Source organism: Coturnix japonica, chromosome 11 (assembly GCF_001577835.2).
Source record: "Coturnix japonica isolate 7356 chromosome 11, Coturnix japonica 2.1, whole genome shotgun sequence".
Taxonomy (NCBI): domain Eukaryota; kingdom Metazoa; phylum Chordata; class Aves; order Galliformes; family Phasianidae; genus Coturnix; species Coturnix japonica.
The window spans coordinates 2,031,508-2,050,027 of NC_029526.1; the positions used below are offsets into that span (position 1 = coordinate 2,031,508).

The following is an 18,520-nucleotide window of genomic DNA, read 5'->3' on the forward strand; positions in this document are numbered from 1 at the left end:
TCCATAGAGATGTGAACCAGAATCAGTCGTGTTGAGCCCTGGGGATATCACTACATGTTTAACTCTTGCAAGACCATTTGCCCAGGGCTTTGGTACCACAGGGTTAGAGTTACATTAACCACAACCACCAGAGAGGAACTGAGGTTTATGACCCCCCCCCCAAAGGTTAGATTTCTGCCGAGTATAAAGGGGAGGGGGAGGGGGGGGTCCTTGGTTCATTTCCCTTCACTGTGTGACCGAAGGTTTTGCTTTTATTTGTAAACATCTTGAATTACCCGTCGTTTTCCAGTCTTCATCGTGCTGTTGTCAGGCCACTGGAGAGCACAGCGTTTTCTGAGCTGGGCTGGGACTGCTCCTTCACCACTGGATCTGCAGGAGACAGACCAGGGAGGAAGAGGAAACAGCATTTAATGAAGAGGAAGCTCCACCCCGACAAACCCTTTCAGCAAAACCGCCTCTAAAACTCACAGAGCTGCTAATGCTTTTGCAGGATGGGGAGCCAAAGCTTCCCCCCCAAGACCCTCCCTCCATCCCAGCTGGCCCCACTGCTCCACAGACTCACAGAAATAGGGGTGCTCCATCGCCTCCTTGGCCGTCAGCCTCTGTTGATGGTCATATCGCAGGAGCTTGTCCAGGAGGTCTAGGACTTCAGGGCTGACAAGGTGTCTGTTCTCACTGTGGATGAAGTTCTCCCAGCGCTTCCGGGAGTGCCTGCAAAGGGACCTGTTGTCACAACCCAGCTCTGATCAGCACAGCAGAACTGAGAGGTCCCAGGGAAACTGCTCTCCACTTCTGGGAAGAAACTATGGCAGAGACAGCCTCCATCTCTTTCTCTTGCAGAAGCTACTGCTCAGCAAGCACTTTTAAAGGGAGAAAAGCCCTCATATTTAGGTACACAACTGCATTGACATCCAGCCTCTGAGATGGGCACAGTACTGCATGGCTTCTCCTGTCTACAGGGACTAGACACTTAACACAGACCCTTGGGCCCAGAAATGCTCTGGCCATGCAGGCTGCCCTCACTATCCCATCTGCCTCTGGTCCTTTTAGGAAACATCATCTGAGATTTGGAGCCCCTCAACCCACAGTCAACTCCAGTGTTTACATCTCCATTTCTAGGATGTCAACAAGCAAGAAAGGGAAGAAGCTGGGGAAGGCTTGTGGGTCATGGAAGAGACAAAAGGAAAGAGCCTGCATTTCAGTGACCTGCTAGGAGGCCTGCAAGCAGCACTGCGATCCAGAAGATCAAAGCAGGCCTTGGAGAAGAGACCTTCAGAGGATGGAAATGTAGTTCATCTCCCCCTCTGTTTTACAAGGAAAGAAAAGGCTGCATTTCACTTCTCCACTTACTGGCCCAGGATATCATTGAAGTGTGGGTCCAGTTCTATGTGGTACTTCTTGAGATACCCATACAGCTCATCTGTGCCCAGGACCTTTGCGATGCGAACCAGCTGGAACAAAAGGTAGGTTGAGAGAGAGCAAAGGAGTGAGTCGTCACAGCTTGAAAAAGGAACAAGTTCTGCTGGAGCATTTCCTATTAAACTTGTGTCTTCTTTCTGGTTTGAAGTCTACAAAGAGGACTAGGTACTGCCTTGCAGAGACAAAGCTGCTCAAATTGTAACAGCTCTTCTTTGGGAAACCTCCCAGAAAGAGAGAATGTCCTCCTTGAACACTGCTTTTGCAACATGCACAGAAAACTATGTCCTACATAAGGCAGTGCTGTGTAAGCCCAGATGGCTCAAGTAGGCATGCAGCAACATCTTCCCAGTCTGGTGGTCCCATCCCCGGAATCTCCCCACTACACACATGCAGATGAGTTGGTGACAGATGTCTCATTAGATAAATCAGGTATCAAAGTCCTTACCTGATCATAATTGTCCTGTCCGTGGAAGAAAGGCTCCTTTCGGAAGATCATGCTTGCCAGCATACAGCCTAAACTCCACATGTCTAAGCTGTAGTCATACATCTGATGGGAAAAAGGAAAAGCCATCACAAGAGAAAGGCATGCTCACCATGGCCTGGCTCCCCAGCAAGAGCAGACAACCTCAGGCTTTTCAGTTCACAGCAAGCCTCTTTCCAACCCAGGCAATGCCCTGACAGGCAAAACCGGACAACCCAACGGTGGCCAAAGTGCAAGCACAAGCAGTATCACTGGCTTGCAAGGAGGAGGCAGACTCAGACTCTTACTTGGTAGTCCACAAGGAGCTCCGGTCCTTTGAAGTACCTAGAGGCCACACGGACATTGTATTCCTGAGCTGGATGGTAGAACTCTGCCAGACCCCAGTCTATGAGCCGCAGCTGAACATGTGATAAAGAGACACAGAGTCAGGAGCCTCAGTATGAGCAAGTTAGGCAAAGCTGTGTCTGCCAAAGCCTCTCAGTCTCATGCTGCAAGCATGGAGGCCGGGGCAGTGCCAGGGAGGCACTCTGAGGACAGGAGATGCTCTCAGCAGTGCTCTTCCTTTCCCTTGTCACCTCATGGTGCTGGCAGGGCAGAACCCAGCTCAGAGAGCTCCTCTGCCTTCCAAGTCCAAACACCATCACCACTGCTGGGTGACTGGCTCCTTCCCAGTGCCACAAGCCATTGCAGGCAGGACACTGTACACTAGGGAACAGGCAAAGGCCAGCTGTTTTGTCCCACTGTTAAGAGGGGTCAGGCCAAAGGCAGTGTTGATTTTAACTGGGGGCTGGCAGCAGGAGAGGAGACAGGAGATGGCACATCACATCTTGCAAGGCAGACTGCCTCCTCTGTGGCCACAGGGATAGAGGACCAGTTGCTTTACTGAAGGACAAAAGATCTATTACGAGATTCCCCTTCCTTATAAACCCTCAGCTGGTAACCACTGCTGATTCACACAGTGAACATGGGACCTGTGGACCAGCAACTCATTTGCAGCTGGAAATCCCAAGTCCCTCCAGAGGTACACACAACACCCAGAGAGGTACAGGTACCACAGCACAGAGGGGAGCTCCCTGTGCTGCCCACTCCCGTGGCAGTGACCCTGGCACAAACATTTCCTTTTATCTAACAAGCAGGTCCCAGAAGTAAGAGGGGGGGAAAGGTTGTACTACAGAAGGAGCTCATGTTTCCTAGGTAAAGTTATCCACATGTGCTTCATATAAGGCCACTATTCTCCCATCTACAGCCTCTGCACCCCACCACCACACCTTCCCAAGCAGAAATTAACAGCCCAGATCTGTTCCCCTCAGCAAAGACACACAGCATGGCTGGCTGGGGAGGAGAGCAACCTCCAAGCCATGGCCTCCAATTGTAGCACTTCCCAGTGAGACTCTGGCCACCTCCTGACATGAATGCAAATGGAAGGGAGCAGAAAAGGCTAAGGGGTAAGCACAGCTGGCCTGGTTATGGGTACAGAGGCAGCAGAGTGTCAAGCTCCACTGGAAAAACCCTGCTTGTAAGCCCTGGTGCCATCATACCTTTTTCTGCTGGTGGTCTATCATGACATTGTGGGGTTTGACATCCCTGTGCATGATCCCCATGCTGTGACAGTAATCCAGGGCCTGGTAGACACACACAGAGATTAGATACGGCCATAGAGCTGCAACACGGCATTAACAATTTGAAAGACAGTTCTTGTCAAGGAGCAAAACTGCCCAGTCCATGAGGAAGAAGGAACTGGCTCACAATAAGGCAGGTGATGGTACACAAGGAAAACTGACACTGCTCTTAAACTCTGAAGACAGGAGAGCATAAAAGCTCTTCAGTTCCATGACCCTGCACCACTCGCTCCTCCCACGCAGCTGTTCCCTCAAGCAAGGAGTTGAGAATGTTTTCTCAACTGCAAGGGGTAGGGAGACCCATCCATCAACGTCTATCAGGTGCACTGAAACCTCCAGTGCCATGGGAAGAGGGCACAGCCTGCAGTCATTCAATACGTAAGACATACTGCCAGGGAGTAACGCTGTCCTTGTGTCCCTGCCACAGCAGGAAGCACAGGAAGCAAGGCCACAAGGAATATCCCTGCAATGTGACATGGCTCCCAACCAACAGAGCACTAAAAGCCCTGGGACCTGCAGCACTGCAGATCCTCTACAGGTTGGACAAAGTACTTCCCCCTCAGTGCCTGTACTGGTTCTGACTGGGAGGGAGCGGGCTATCCTCACTGCAGCCTGCCCAGTGCTCGAGACACAGGAAGGGAAAGCCCAGCCCCACCTGGCCACCAGCAGTCACAAATGCTTCACAGGGAAAGAACAGGCCCCAGAGAATCAGACACTTCAGAGGTGGCCCACAACCCCCAGTCTGGCTCTAATGCCTGATAGCAATAAGCCACTTCCCAAACCTTCTCTGGATATAAAATATGGACTCTGTGATCCTGCACTGGATACAAGAGAGGTAAGTGCTTAATAGTGCTGTCCCAGTAACTTGGCTACTGCCTTTCTCATTCTTGGCTTCTGCATCAGCTGTCATATGCAATGCCACTCACCTTCAGCAGCTCATACATATAAAACCGAATATCGAAGTCTGTCAAGATCTGGTACAGTTGCTGAAATAGATTTGGGGAGGGAGAAGAAAAAAGAAATAAAATTAAATACTCCAGATTTGGATTAGTTGTCATTTCCTGCACCCCACCTGCCTCCAATCAGCAACCCTTTCCATGTCCCAGTCAATGCTGCCACTCCCAAGGGCCATCCTAGGCTTAGATCTGCCAGAGTTATATGGTAGGAAATCCAGAAAGGAGGCAAGAGCTCCCATGAAAAGCTGCTGGGATCATTCAGACCTGCCATCATTTCTTTCCAGCAGGAGACTGGGCCCCTCTGTCCTTTCTAAGAAACAAGGATCATCTCACAGTTCAGTGATATCACCACCTGAATCAGCATCAGAGTTGACTGCTCATCAAGGGCACCACCTGGCAGCTCCGAGAGAAATCCCACAGCAAGGGATTGAAATTCATATTCTAAGAGAGCTGTTCTGGCCCTGGATCCTCTCCAGGCACAAGGCGAGATCCTCATGATCCTATCGTGCTTAGGGCCAGATCCAAACAGACCCAGCATCCTCAGCACAGCTCTTGGCAGCATATAGGTGTCACTTACACACGCTGAGCTTAAATGGCCTCCAGGATGCAAGCTGTGTTTTCTTCTCATGAGCTGGCATGATCCTAGCACCTGTGAGCAACCCAATGAAGCAGACAAGCAAGGAGCAGAACCAATGTCACCACAAACTACAGCAGGGCACCATTCCCTGACTCGGCTGCACAGGGCCCTGTGAGGCATGACCTGGGGCCAAGCCCTCACAGCAGGGTTCAGCTTCACCTGGCAGCATCAGTGCATCTGGGGAAGGCTGCTGCAGGCAGCAATCCTCTTTGCAAGTTACAGCTTATGGTGGTTGAAGGACAGATGTCTCATTGCAGGTTTGAAACCAATTAGGAAAAGGACCTCTCATTTCACTGGTGCTTACTGACTCAGCTGCATGGCTCTGCAGCACAGCTGTGTTTCAAGGCAAATGAACATGGGTAGCTGGAGTGCTCCCAGACAAGTATCACAACAGGTCTGCTTAGAAGCCACATGCAACTAGTTGCCCTTCTCACACAGCAGAATATACATTTATCCCAGCTCCAAACATTACTCCCGTGATTGCAGAACAGGCAGGTTTAGGATGGACCCTGCCAGGCAATTTCAGACAACATAGTCAGATCTACAGAAGTATGTAAGCATCCTGCCTATACCAGCATGTCATAACAGCCAGATCCACCGGGATACAGCTTGCACTGATGGCTTGGAATTGTCTGTAGCCATGGCTCAGACCCACAGAAACGGCAGCGATTGCTCAGTACGACTCTCACCAGTACTGCTAACTCTAGAACTCAGCACAGAGACAGGCAGATCAGAAGCAGCCAGCCCAAAATGACAAGAGTTCCCTCCCACCAGGATCAGCTTGTGGGGCACTCGGCTCCAGGGAGACAAGGATGCTGGGGCAGAAGAGACAACAGAAGGATGACAACTCTACATACTCTCCATCTGCTTCATGTACAGACCCCTAACACAAGTGTTCTCATCTACACTCCGTGCTTCCTGCTTGTCACTTCAGAGCAAAGGAAGACAGCCTTGGAATCTCTGTGCAGAAGGTGTCCCCCCAGCCCCCATGCAGCTGCAGCTTTGCAGTCTGTCAGCCAGCCGCAGCCTGAAAAACCAACCCAAATAGAGCAGCTCACACAAGTATGGCTTGAACAACCCACATGCCCCACCACGAAGCTGGTGAAGTTTGGGTTACAAATAAGCCCTGAACATGAGCAGCCATCCTGCATGCCCTGGGGGACATGCCTGCATTCCCAAGACAAGTTATTCCTGCTCTACACAGATCATGTAAGACAAAAGCATCAATACTTCTAGTCTTGGACTTGCACAGCTACAAGCACAGACATCCTTGAAGAGTTGGGATCTTTCTTAGAAGCCTAGAAATGATCTGCTGCAAAATCATCCACTTGTTTCTAACACAACACCCAGAGCTGAGCACTGCTACTTCTGCCATGGCCAGACCAACGTTGCCTTGGCAGCTGCAGAAGAACCTTTGGCACAGTTCTCAGCACATGCTCTAAGCCTGGCATTTCTCAGTCAGTCCCCGATGGCCACAATCTCAAGTCATTACTGAAAGCTCTGTCTCACAGATATATTTCAGTTATTGAATAGTATCTTTGACAACAAAGTTTTCCTCTAAGGACACTATAGAATGGTGTGATGGTACTTAGATTAGGAGACAAAAAGCGACCTCCAGCATGTGCTGCTGCCTTTATGATCTGCTTAATCTCAAATCATTTACTAAAAAGTTTAAGAAAGAACAACATATCAAGTTAAAAACTTCCTCAACCCGCCTTATTAAGAGTCCCCGAGTCACCAGGAGAAGGAAAGGGGCACATTCCCAACATACACAGTGCTGCAGCAGACCAGCTGATGCCAACAAAGCCCAGACAGACCAAGCCTGCTTTAATTAGCCCTGAAGGTCAGCACAAAGAACTCCTCTCCTGGCTGCTAACTTTGAGGTAACACTCATCTCCTTGCCCAGAGCAGTCAGGGCAGCTCCTGCAAGTGACTGCTATTCTAGCCTATCTAATAAGACTGCATGAGATTAAGGAGCACTAAGAACACCGCCGGAATGGCTGCAGCTCTCACTATGCACGCTGAGATTCACCTTGTCTGAGAAACTCCAGGGAAATGAAAGCAATGCATGTTGCCTCACAGCACGCAGGCCTGCAGTGTACACAGCCTGTATGCAAAGACACGGGGTCTGTCCTTCCACCAGCACCAACCCAGAGTCCCTTTCCAGGTGTTTGCTGCATCTGGTGAAGCTGCACTCTAGAATATGCACGTCTATATAACACTCCGGCACAGACAGAAGCAAAAAAGCACTGTCTTGTAATAAGAAACAGAGGAGATCTCTGAGCACTGGAGGAAGAGGTGATGCCTAGCTTTCTAATGGTAACTGCTCAATTAGTTTTCCACCACTGACAAGAATTCAAAGATTCACAAGATTCAAAGATATCATTAAAATAAGTGTGCTTGCTAATGGTATATTCCTTTTGTATATCATCTTGACTCTGGCAGGCAGAAGCATTTCAGCAGCCCATGCAGACAGAAGGGCTCCCAGCTTTGGAAAGGAGTAATTCCACTTGGAGTTTCCTAGAAACCAGGATGTGCTGCAGCCTTGGGCGAGCAGAGAGCTGCCAGGACTGCTCTGCCCCTTGCTACCAAGTTCACCTGCTCCAGCCTCAGCCACCTTGTGGTCCTCAGGTCTGAAGGATTCTAGCACAAACTGTTGTATTCTGCTCCACCAACTGCACTGCTGTAGATACAGACATAGGGAACACACCCAAACTCCCCTTGCAGCTCTTGAGGAGCATCTGACAACCCGAGAACTGAGCAGCTTCAAAAGAAATGGGAGGCTTCCCCACTCCATACCCAAGCAGACTCACCTTAAAATCTGTGTTATTGATGTACTCAAACACCAGCGCAGGGGTCTTTGACTGAAAGAAAGAGAGAGAGCGTGTCGTGGTTTAAAACACAGCATTGCCCCAACACCCCCAGTCAGAAAATACACCAGACGAGGCAAAAGGTGTCAGTGGGGAGGCTAAAGTCCCACAGCCAGCAGCAGGAAGATGGTCAGCCAGGACTGCAAACAAACACTACAGCAGCATCATTTCCTCTCCATGGCTGCTAGCAAGCTGGGAATCACAGCCTTCCGCCAGCTGCTGCTCAGAGAAAACTTCCTGCAAATGGGGTCATTGTGGCAGTGCAGACAGAGGATGTGACCTCTGGTCACTAGACAGGACAGCAAGCAGGATGAGTGCTTAGTTTCTAATTGCCCAGCAAAATGTTTATGTTCCAGGTGCCAGAGAGAAGATGGAAGGCTGTGGTTTCTGCTTTCTTACAGCAAATTTGGAGGGTGCCAAACTTCTCCCTGGTCAGCCAAGGGAAACTCATCAGTGTGTAGAACAGCCTGGGGACCACGGAGTGAAACAAGAACCCTGCCCACAGCCAAAAGGAAGGCAAGCCCACCACCCACACAGCACCACAAGCACCTACCACTGGATCCTTGACAGTGTCAATGAGATTAATGATGTTGGTGCCACCACGCAGATTCTCCAGAATCTTAACCTCACGTTTTATCTTCTTTTTCTTCACTGGCTTAAATAGACAAAAGCAATTAGAAGTGAGAGTCCTTTCAGACATTAACACTGACTCGTTCTGCCAATGTTCTGCCAATGTTCTGACTGTACCCCACAACTTCCCCTCCTTCCCCTGCTCCTGTTCTCCCTATGGAACATTTTTAACTTCAAAAGGAAGACGGACACCTTGAATGAGTGAGGATTTCCCTTTGTTAAGTGAAAGTTTCCCACCCATCAGGGGAAGTCAACCCACTCAAGACAAACATCACTATGACTCCAGTAACTGTGGTTCAAAGCACTGTGCACTAGTTGCACAAAACATTTATGTTCTTAATTCTTACTGCCAAGTGCATTTCCCTGAAGTACTTTAATGCACTGAAGCAACAACACGAGGCTTTCCAACACCACACCTTCCAGTAAGCTCAGACACTGCTGGGCCTCACTCTGTGCAAGAGTGTTTCACAGCCACCCCAAGAGCAGGGACCCAGCTGCAAGGCATGCCATCGCATCTGTGTACTGTGATTATTCTCGAAGCATACAGACATTATAAGCAGTTTTTGACTCCTACTCAAGCCCATGCAGCCCCAGGAATTCCCTTTGCAAAGTAAGCTTTTCTCTGGACATCACGCTGCACAGAGTGACAAAGAACAGCTGCTCCCAAGGCTGGGAGAGCTTTCACACTCTGCTGATCCAGCGGTTCATTTCAAGGCAAAGGAATGACCACTTCTGTAACTCATCCGCTCCCAAGACAACTTGAGATCTCTGCCCGCTTGAAAGGAAAGGCAGCTCGCAGCAGCTCCAAAGGGAGATTTTATTTAAGCCTTGGCCAGAGACCAGGATGGACATCACTGGCTGCACACCGCTGCTGGCTCCAGCAGTCCTCCTTCCCTGCAAAGCTCCTCCTGCACCTCTGCTGCCCTAACAGAAAGCTACAGAGACATCATAGAAGGATGACTAAACTTCTCACACTGGGAGATGTGCTCATGGAAACTCTCTGTTCCAGTCCAGTTCAGCCTTCTGAAGCATTCACCATCCAGCACGGTGGCTGCTCAGCAAGGAGGGCAGGAAGGAGATGTCAGAGGCACCCAAGCCAAGTGAAAAGATGTCAGCACCTTCACAGTGACCTTCTGTGCAAGGCATGAGGAGCCCTGAGAACTCAGCAGCCCCTCTGCTGCAGCCTCCCACGCTCCGGTGATGGCTGCGGAGTGACGTGGCAGCTCACGCCCACTTTAGACAACCCTTGGTTTCAGACCACTCAAAGGAATGTACTTGGGAGAAGGAACCAAAGCTTTTTATACAGACAGAAAATATGGTTATTTATGTAAGCGGCAAAATATGCTGTCTGTCAAGGCTCTCCAGGTAGCTGCAGCCTTCAGATTCAATCCTCCTCTCCTCCTCCAAGTTGAAAGGCAGCAGCCAGGCCTTGCAGCCAAAAGATGAGAATCTCAGTCCGAAGCAAAATGCCAAAAATAACACCTATGCTATGTACAGGGAGCGTCAGCACCTCATAAAGACGCTCTGGAAAATGGCAGCAAGGCCATGCAGCTGCCAGAGCAATGCACAGCAGGTTCTGCTGGGGAGGGGGCAAGGAAACAGCGCAGGGCAACCCTGAGACACAGCCAGCCTAATGCCAGACACAGGAAAGCAGCCTGAGCAGGGCTGGAAGGCAGCAGGAGAGAGGGCTTTGTCTCTGAACCTGAGCTGAAGATGCTTCATTACAGACTAATTTCATCGACGTCAGCGCGGCGACTGACACCGCCCTTACATCACCCACATCCACTGATCTCACCAGAAGGCCAAGGTGGAATTAGAGGACATAATTCAGTTATTTGCTAGTCCAGCAAAGCCAGATGCACACACCAGCTGGAAGATCCAAGGACCTTCAAAGAGGGAGTGGTCTGGCTGCCAGCACAGCCCTGCACACATCCCTCAGAGCCACACTGCTGTGCCATCAGCCAAGGGAACCCACTGCTTGCTTTGAAAGACCTCCTCCATTGCACTGCAGCTATTTCAAGGGCCTTTTGCACCAGCTACATCGGGACATCCCTCAGAGATTTCCATTCCTCCTTCCATAGCAACCACCACTCCCCTTGAGGAAGATGTCCTCTCCCAGCCCACTACCTCTGTGTGCTTCCACCTTTTTCAGGGCTGGAGGACTGCAGCAGTGCAGGGCTTGTTCTGGGCTGCCTGCACATGGCTGAATTGCCTGACCCAGCTGTGAGCTCCGCTTCCTGCAGGGCCATCAGCTTCCTACCACTACAGAAATAGGGATGTGGGAGGGAGAGATGCCATGGGGTGAAGAAGTGCTGCCTCAGAGAAAGATTTACTGCCTCTATGTTTCCCTTGGAGACAGTGCAAGGCAGCAGAGGATTCCCCACTTTGGATTTGCAGGGGAAAGCAGTGGCGATTGCTGCCTCCCCAGCACAGCTTTCTCCCCACAGGCTGACCCAACAACATGCCATCCCCTACCCACATCACTGCAGCCATAACCACAAACACCATCTGTCACCCAGGCACTCGACTGGAGCTCCATTTTCCTACAGTAACTGATTCCAGGCCTGGGCTCTTGCACTATCTGACCTGGCAACACAAAGACCTTGGTGCAAACCACTCCAGCACTCTGCTGCTGCCACCCCATCCCCATCCTGCAGCGCTGCCAGAAACCCAGGCCCTCAGCAACATATCCTCCAAGCACCAGGATTAAGCCTGGGTTGCTACAACTGTCTCTCGGAGTCACCCGATCCGTCTCTCCAAGGGTGTTGACTCCAAACATGCATGGATTAAATGTGAACTAACTGAAGCTCTTATGGCCTCCAACCATCTGCTTCTCCCAGCAGGAATAGCTCCTAAAACAGCAGCTCTTGCAGTCAGAGTATCTGAACGGCACTGATTTAAGGCTGTCTTACCATATGAACAGCAGTGTTTCATGCAGTTCATGCCCTGCGTGGCTCAATCACATCCTGGGAGAGGTATTTCCCATGGAGCCACCCAGGTACCATTACCTGAGTTTGAGCAGCCTGTGTTTGGGGATGCAGCGCTATAGAAAGATGTAGACTCCAACTCCATCTGCTCTCCAATGGTAGAGGCACGTCAAAGCTTCCTTATGAGCTGGGCTTCTCTAGTAACTGATATGAGTCAAACTTTGTGAGACAGGCTCTGAGCGAGCCCCTGTGCTCTATGCTAGCACCTATGTCCATGAGGTCCATAGGAACCCAACAGTTGAATTTAGTTGGGATTGGCCAGCCAGGGGGAGGGGGAGAAGGCTGACAGACAGCAGGATTGCATAAGGCTCGTTTCCATAGGAAACCAGGCTAAAAGACATGTCTCACTTTAACCATGTCTACACTGGGCGGGGTTTAACTGCTTCAACTGCAGCAGTACCCTCTGAACCACACCACTGCCTAGCACAGTTTCCCAGGGAATTGCCTTCTTTCTCAGCCAAGCTAGAAGTCAGATGGCTGCAGACAGTGGGGACATACAGCCCGTGGCTGCCCAATGCCTGACCAGGCAGAGCAGAGGGACAAGGTGACCCACAGCCAGCAGGATAGTCCTGCTGGACCCCACAGCTGCCCTGCCACAGCCAGGCACCACCCTCTGCAGCAGGACTCCCACCCTCCCAACCATGTGGGAGAAAGCCAGCCAGGGCAGGACAGGCAGTGATGGGGGTGGGCTCAGGGTGCAGAAAGGAAATGGCACAGGGTAAGCTGCACACTGCAGACAGGTAAGAGCAGAAGAAAACCCCACTCTGTGACTGAGATCAGATCCTGGGTTACATTCAGGGACTGTAAGCAAGGAAGGAGTTTAGCTGCAGCAAACATCAGCTGGGAGAACTAGTGTTGCTTGCTAAAATAAACCTTTAGATTCAATACTGCAACCATCACTTCCTGTGTTGAACAAATAGATGTGTGCCTGGCTAATCAACTGCTGTTTTTTTCTGCAGCGAGCGGAGCACACCACACCTATCATTCTTCAGCTGCAGCCATCTCCTCCAAGCTGGGGACCTGCTCTTGAATTCAAGAAAAACGAGGACATTTTTTAAACCAAGTTCCACAGTTAGCAAGAGAAGCAGTAATCAGGAAGACGTGTGAGATCCAAGTTAAATTCAAAGCGTTCATTTCCCATTAGTGAAAAGCAGGCAGTGTGCGTGTCCTGCAGGCTGAGGAGCATCCATGCTGCTCTGCAGGAGTCACAGAAGGTGCTCTGGAAAGAACTAGCCTTAATGCAGCAGAGGAGAAGGATTAGCAGACAAAAGACATGGATCCATGAAAAACAAGAGTCATTTATCCTGCTATATTCATTGCCCACCAAACCTGAATAGCCCAGAATCACCACAGCTCTGCAGTGAAGCAGCAGGAAGGTCTCTGCACACAGAGCCCAGGACCAGCAGCATCCTTAGACAGGCTTTAAACATTTGAATGGAGGCTCCAGAAGCTCATTTGTTCCTAGCAAGTATTGAAAGGATCATAATAATCAGCCTATAAAGCCCCATGCCAATTGCTCAATAGGAAAATTGCCTTTGGAGCAGCACTGCTTATTTTGTCAGACATCAGCTGGGAAACCAAATAATCATTCTCCAAAGAGCGATGAAAATCAAGGAGCCCACTTGTGTTAATATCCTGTGAGTTGTTTGCATTTTACAATTCCAGTACCGGAATTTAAACTTTCCCGAGCTGCTCATCAATTTTACAAGAGGCAAAAGCAAACAAGAAATAAACCCACCCTGAAACTACTGTAGTAGTTTTGCTTTTTGATTCAAGTTAAGCTAGAATGCATCAGCCGGGGTTTGGAGGGCAGGGCAGAAAGCCTTTCCTCCCACAAAGCGCATCCCTGGAACAGCCCTCTGGGGCTCACCCTCCTCCTCACAAGAGCTGCTGTTGTGCTGCTCACCGGTTCCTTGTGTCCAAACACAGCTGTGGGAGTTACCAGTACTGCTCCAGGGGGTCCCAGCTCCAGACAGGGCTGGGCTCCTGCTGTGACAGTGCCAAGCTCGGTGTGGGCAGTTGGCATTGGGAACAGCAGAGCCAAGCACAGCTCTCTTGCAAAAGGGCTCATTTCAGTCCTGCCAGAGGAGGAAGCGGGCCAGGAAGAGTTGATTCAGTGAGTACAAATGCAGAAGGAGTGAGAGGCACAGAGAGCTCCCAAGAGCAGGAATGGAGCGGTGGAAGGGCAGTGATGCAGGCAAAAGCTCCAGCCCTGAGGGTCAATCATCGCCCTATTGGATTGCCCTGTGCAATCCCTCCTGCACACAGCACAGCCCCCACCCAGAGCACACCAATATACCAGGGCTCTGAAGCTTTCAGAGATGGCAGAACAATCAGCAGAGCCATAGGGCTATCTCCCTCAAATGGCTCTCCAGCTGCCAGAGCAGCAATTTGAGCTCAGCACCAAAAGGATGCTGCTGCAGCCCCATGTGTGCGTGGAGGCTCTGGAGGACTCACAGAGCACAGAACAAACAAGCCAGAACACACTTGTGAAACCGCAGACATTACTGAAAGTTCCAGTTTGTGGACTTGGCACATGGGGACAAAAGCCACCAAAAGGAAAGGGGCTTTTCCAGCACCGCCTCCATTCCCTCTCCTTGTAACTGTGCCCTATCCCTCACCCGCTTTGCCTTTTCTGATAGCAGCCAACCATGCAGACAAACTAGCCTTTCCATGATGGGCTTACTGGGTCTCAGGGAAATGAGCTGTACACAGACACATACACGTGTGCAGCAAGTGGAACAACCCCTGTACAGAGCTGGCAGTATGGATGCCATGATCCCCACCTTGGACACACTCAGAGCCCAGAGAATGGCTGTGAAGGGCTGCAGCTCTCAGCAGCCACAAGCGACTTAACAACAGCATTTCTAACACAGCTACCCACACTAAAAAGATGCTTTAAGCTTCCTTTGTACATACAGAGGAATGCCAGGTGCCAGCAACCCAGAAGCCAAACAGGAGCATCACATTTAAGCAAGACAAAAGCACACACAGGACATGCTCACACATACCTTCCTGGCTCTGTGCTCCCCTCAGCACCCAGGAAGCGGGTTCACAGCTGCACCACGGTCAGCCAGATCAAAAAGCCCACAGGAGCCCACTGCACCAGCTGCAGAGCGCAGGGACACAGCTGCAGGCTGCCTCCATGCCCTATGGGCTGTGAAGGGCACACAGCTGTGTACAGCACTGAGCACTCCATGCCAAGACAACTCTCTTTTTGCAGAAACTTTACTCTCTAAATGGGTTGAAAAGCTGAGCAGTTGCCCTCTGCCTTGCTTTTGGAGGCTGTTATCAGGGCATCTGTGGGGTATATCAGGGCTCCCGCCTGCTGCTTAGCAAGCACTGTCATACACAGCACAACCTGACATCCAGCAGGAGAAGGAATCTGTTGGCTCCGTTTGCTTCTTCTTTATAAAGAGCTATAGAAGTTTCCTGGAAATAAGTGGCACTAAGAACACCCCAATCTCAAAGCGAGGCACTTGAACCACGAAATGGTAACATTAGAGTCATCTGCATGATCTCAGTGGTGCTCCTTTGCTGACATATACTATTACCACAACCAGGGGCATGATCACAGCCCATTTTCCTGCTGGATTCCGCCTGGACCTGCACTTCAGGTAGCAGCACAGGAAGGCAATGCCAGAGAAATGGGGCACTGTGCTTGATGGAAGACCAAGAGGCCTGGGGCACTGTGATACCTATCAAAGCCATCAGCTCCTCAGCCTCATCCAAGGCTGAAGATGTCAGGGCACTTGAATAAACAAAGCAATTAGCCTCCAGAAGGGGATGAGCAGTTGATCTTGTTCGCACAGCACCAGGTTGGGACCTATGCTTTAGTCTGAGCTTTGTTGTAGCGATGGGACTTGCCCAAAGTCACACAGGAAATCTGTGGCTCACTTCTGCATCTGAGAAAAGGTGGTAAAATTTCCTGACCTCTCTGGAGGAAGGTACAAGATGTTCAGGTACAACAGCCAAAGAAGGGGAGCAGAAAGGCCTCACGCTAGCTGGAGCTCATTAAGAACCACTCGCTTCACAGAGCAAGGCTGGGTAGATAGCAGTCACTTCAGACGAGGCACAGATGCTAAGAGCACCCTTAACACATAACAGAAATTGTTCTCTCCATGAACCTTAAATAGCAAAGACCAACTATGCTGAACATCCATGACCACCAGCCACACTTTCTCCCCTTGTCTCACCCCTCCTGGAGCGCAGAACCTTGTAACTTGGTTGCATTTCCCACCTCAGAGAAGGCAGCCGGAATGACAAGCAGCAGACACGCCCAGCCTATTTGCTAAGACCGAAGATACGTGTAATTACAATTTGCAATTAAGTTTGAGTCTCACTACAGGAAACCAGAGGCACTTTCCACAGATCACAGTGATGTTATTGCCACACTTTGCAAGTTTTCATCACGTATACAAACACAGCGCTCTGAAACTCACTTCTCACTGACCCACTTTCCACTAAGAAAGTTCATCTTTATTTATCTGGACTTTCTGCTTTCCCTTGCTCACTGGCAGGAATGCTGCCCGCATGCTAATGCAAGTGGGGGGAGCCAGGGAACTAGTGGCAACACCATCAACTCCAGATCGGGGCCAAGCTCGTCCCCTGCTTACAGGGCTTCATGGCAACGCATTCAGGCCCCAGGGAGAAGGAGCACCCAGCCACCCTCGGATGACTCTCGCTGGCTGACTCAACAGCTCTGTGCTGATGGGCTCCCTGGGGAGGAGAGAGTTTGGCAGCATCGCTCCAGGGGAGGCTCTTTAGGCTGGTAAGAAAGAATCAGGAATATTTCTGATGACTTTCCCTGCAGCCTCTCTGCCTCATAACGCCTTTTTACGTGGGGAAAGACCTGGACTCTCAACAAATCAAAGTAGTCCCAAAGAGACAGACCAGGGGCTCCAGAGCAGCATGCAGAAGTGCAGTTTCCCCAGCATAACCATGAGCCATCTTGCTATCAAATCCAGCTCTGCAACAGCTATTATCTCTAAGAATAGACAGAAACCCCATAAAAAACACATAAAGCACCAAAAGCATGGGAGCCTTGCCATTAAGCTCAGTTATGGGGCTGAGAGCTCACTTGGCCACTACCAAGGCATAGCTGCCATTCAGTCCTCCCAGAGGCAGCCAGGATGGGAGATCACTCCTTGCCTAGGAGCTAGATACAGCAGGGCAAGCTCCCTCGAAAGCTGAGGAAGATCCCAAGGAAGCAGAAACTGCAATGAGCGTTTAAGCAGGGAAGGCAGCACAAAGCCAAGCAGCGAGCCGCACTATCAGAGCGCAGCCAGCAATCACCCCAGGGCTTCAGCCCTACATACCCATGTACCAGGATGTGCCAGACTCGCTGGCTGCAGGGGCAGGTTAAGCTCAGACCCCCTGCATCCTGCAGACCAGCACGTGCCTGAATCCTTCATACAGCCACAACCAGAAACTGGTTCCATGTGCTCTTGGCAAAAAAGTGACACGTGTTGCTGGTCCAACAAATGACAGCTACAAGTGTCAGCCAAACCAAAACCAAAAGCACCTCAACTGTAACCTCTAGGAGTTTTTTGGTTGTTTTTTCTGTTGTGTTTCTTTTTTGAACACCTCTCATGCCAGATCACTGATACAGACTGCTGCTAGGATGGTTACCACAGTTTTCTGTGCCCCCCCCTATTCCACAGTGAGGTCTGTCTTACAGCAGATAACTCCACGCAATCCTAACCCACAACCCAATGCAGCTGCAAAAAGGTCCCCACAGCCCAACCCACCGGGATGAACACAGCAGAACACATCCCACCGATACTACTGAGCAACAAATGGTCAGTGCTCAGCCCCTCAGATTTTCATGGTATTTTTGGCCTGCCCAAGGTGACATTCCCCCTCATGTAACAGATCCTCTGCAGCACTGAATACACACTTTTTTTTATGTGCTCCGTGAGCACCTCAGGGTCAGACCATGAGGAGCTCACAGCCAGGCTCTGAGACGGCTGCATGCCAGCTGTCTGCAGGCTGACTGAAGGATTCCCCTGCAGGCTCCGCATTCCTGTTGGCATGGCCTTCTTGGGCTGTTTGCGACAGGCACGGCCAGCCACCAGTTGCCCAACGCACACAGCACTGTAACAACGCCAGAGCTCCGTGCAGTCCTCCTCCATGGAGCCCTCAGCCAGGAGCAAACAGAGCAGGTGGAAGCTCCAAAATCCAAACCACCGTCCAGAGCCCGAACATCTGTAAGGGGAAGGTGTGACAGAGCCAAGAGGCCTCGGTGCTCCGGCCCTGCCCGGACACTCACCTTGAGGATCTTGACGACGACCCTCTCGTTGTTGGTGATGTTGATGGCCTCGAAGACCTCGCTGTACTTGCCGCGCCCCAGCTTGCGCACCAGCTGGTAGTCGTCCTGGTTGCTGCGGGCACGGAGAACAGAGAGAGGAGGGCGGCTGAGGGCCTCCAGCGCTGCCCGGGGCCGCCCCTCCCGGCCCGGCCCGCCGCTTCCCCCCGAGACACCCCGGGGCGCGGCCCGTTCCCGGGGCTTCACGTGTGGCCGCGGAATGCCGGCGGTCAGGGCAGGGGTCCCCGCGGGGCGCTTTACCCCCAGCTCGGGACTGCGCTTCGTAGTCCCAGTTACTTCGTCGGCTCTCTAGTGCATGTGTCACCTCGGCGTACACCCGCGGCCCGGCTGCCGCGGCCGGAGCCGGGCATGGCGGCGCCGGGCGGCTGGCTGTCAGGAGGGGATGGAGGCGCGGGGCCGGCGCGGAGGCTCGGCAGAGGCGGGGCGCCGCGCGCAGGAGGGCGGCGGCGGGCTGGCGGGCAGGGCCAGGCCGGGCGGGGGGGGGGGGGCGGCCCGGGGCGGCCGGGCGCGGAGCCGAGGCCGGGGCCCGGTGCCGGCGGCTGCAGCCTGGGCCGGCCCCGAGCGCCGCGCAGCCGACCCGGAAACGGCGCCGC

At 51.6% G+C, this 18,520-nt stretch overlaps 1 protein-coding gene across 1 annotated transcript; it reads right to left on the bottom strand.

The window, feature by feature from the left end:
* Positions 1-224: 224 nt before the first annotated feature.
* CSNK2A2 (casein kinase 2 alpha 2) lies at positions 225-18,306 on the bottom strand (the record flags this gene model as incomplete). The annotated part of the gene is given in 12 exon segments (XM_015873480.1): positions 225-369; positions 563-711; positions 1,351-1,451; positions 1,865-1,966; positions 2,188-2,298; positions 3,439-3,522; positions 4,446-4,505; positions 7,926-7,976; positions 8,536-8,637; positions 17,871-17,982; positions 18,168-18,183; positions 18,186-18,306. Coding segments are annotated over 12 exon segments (1,086 nt in total), but the record flags the coding sequence as incomplete, so codon positions are not given.
* Between the last annotated feature and the right edge of the window lie 214 nt (positions 18,307-18,520).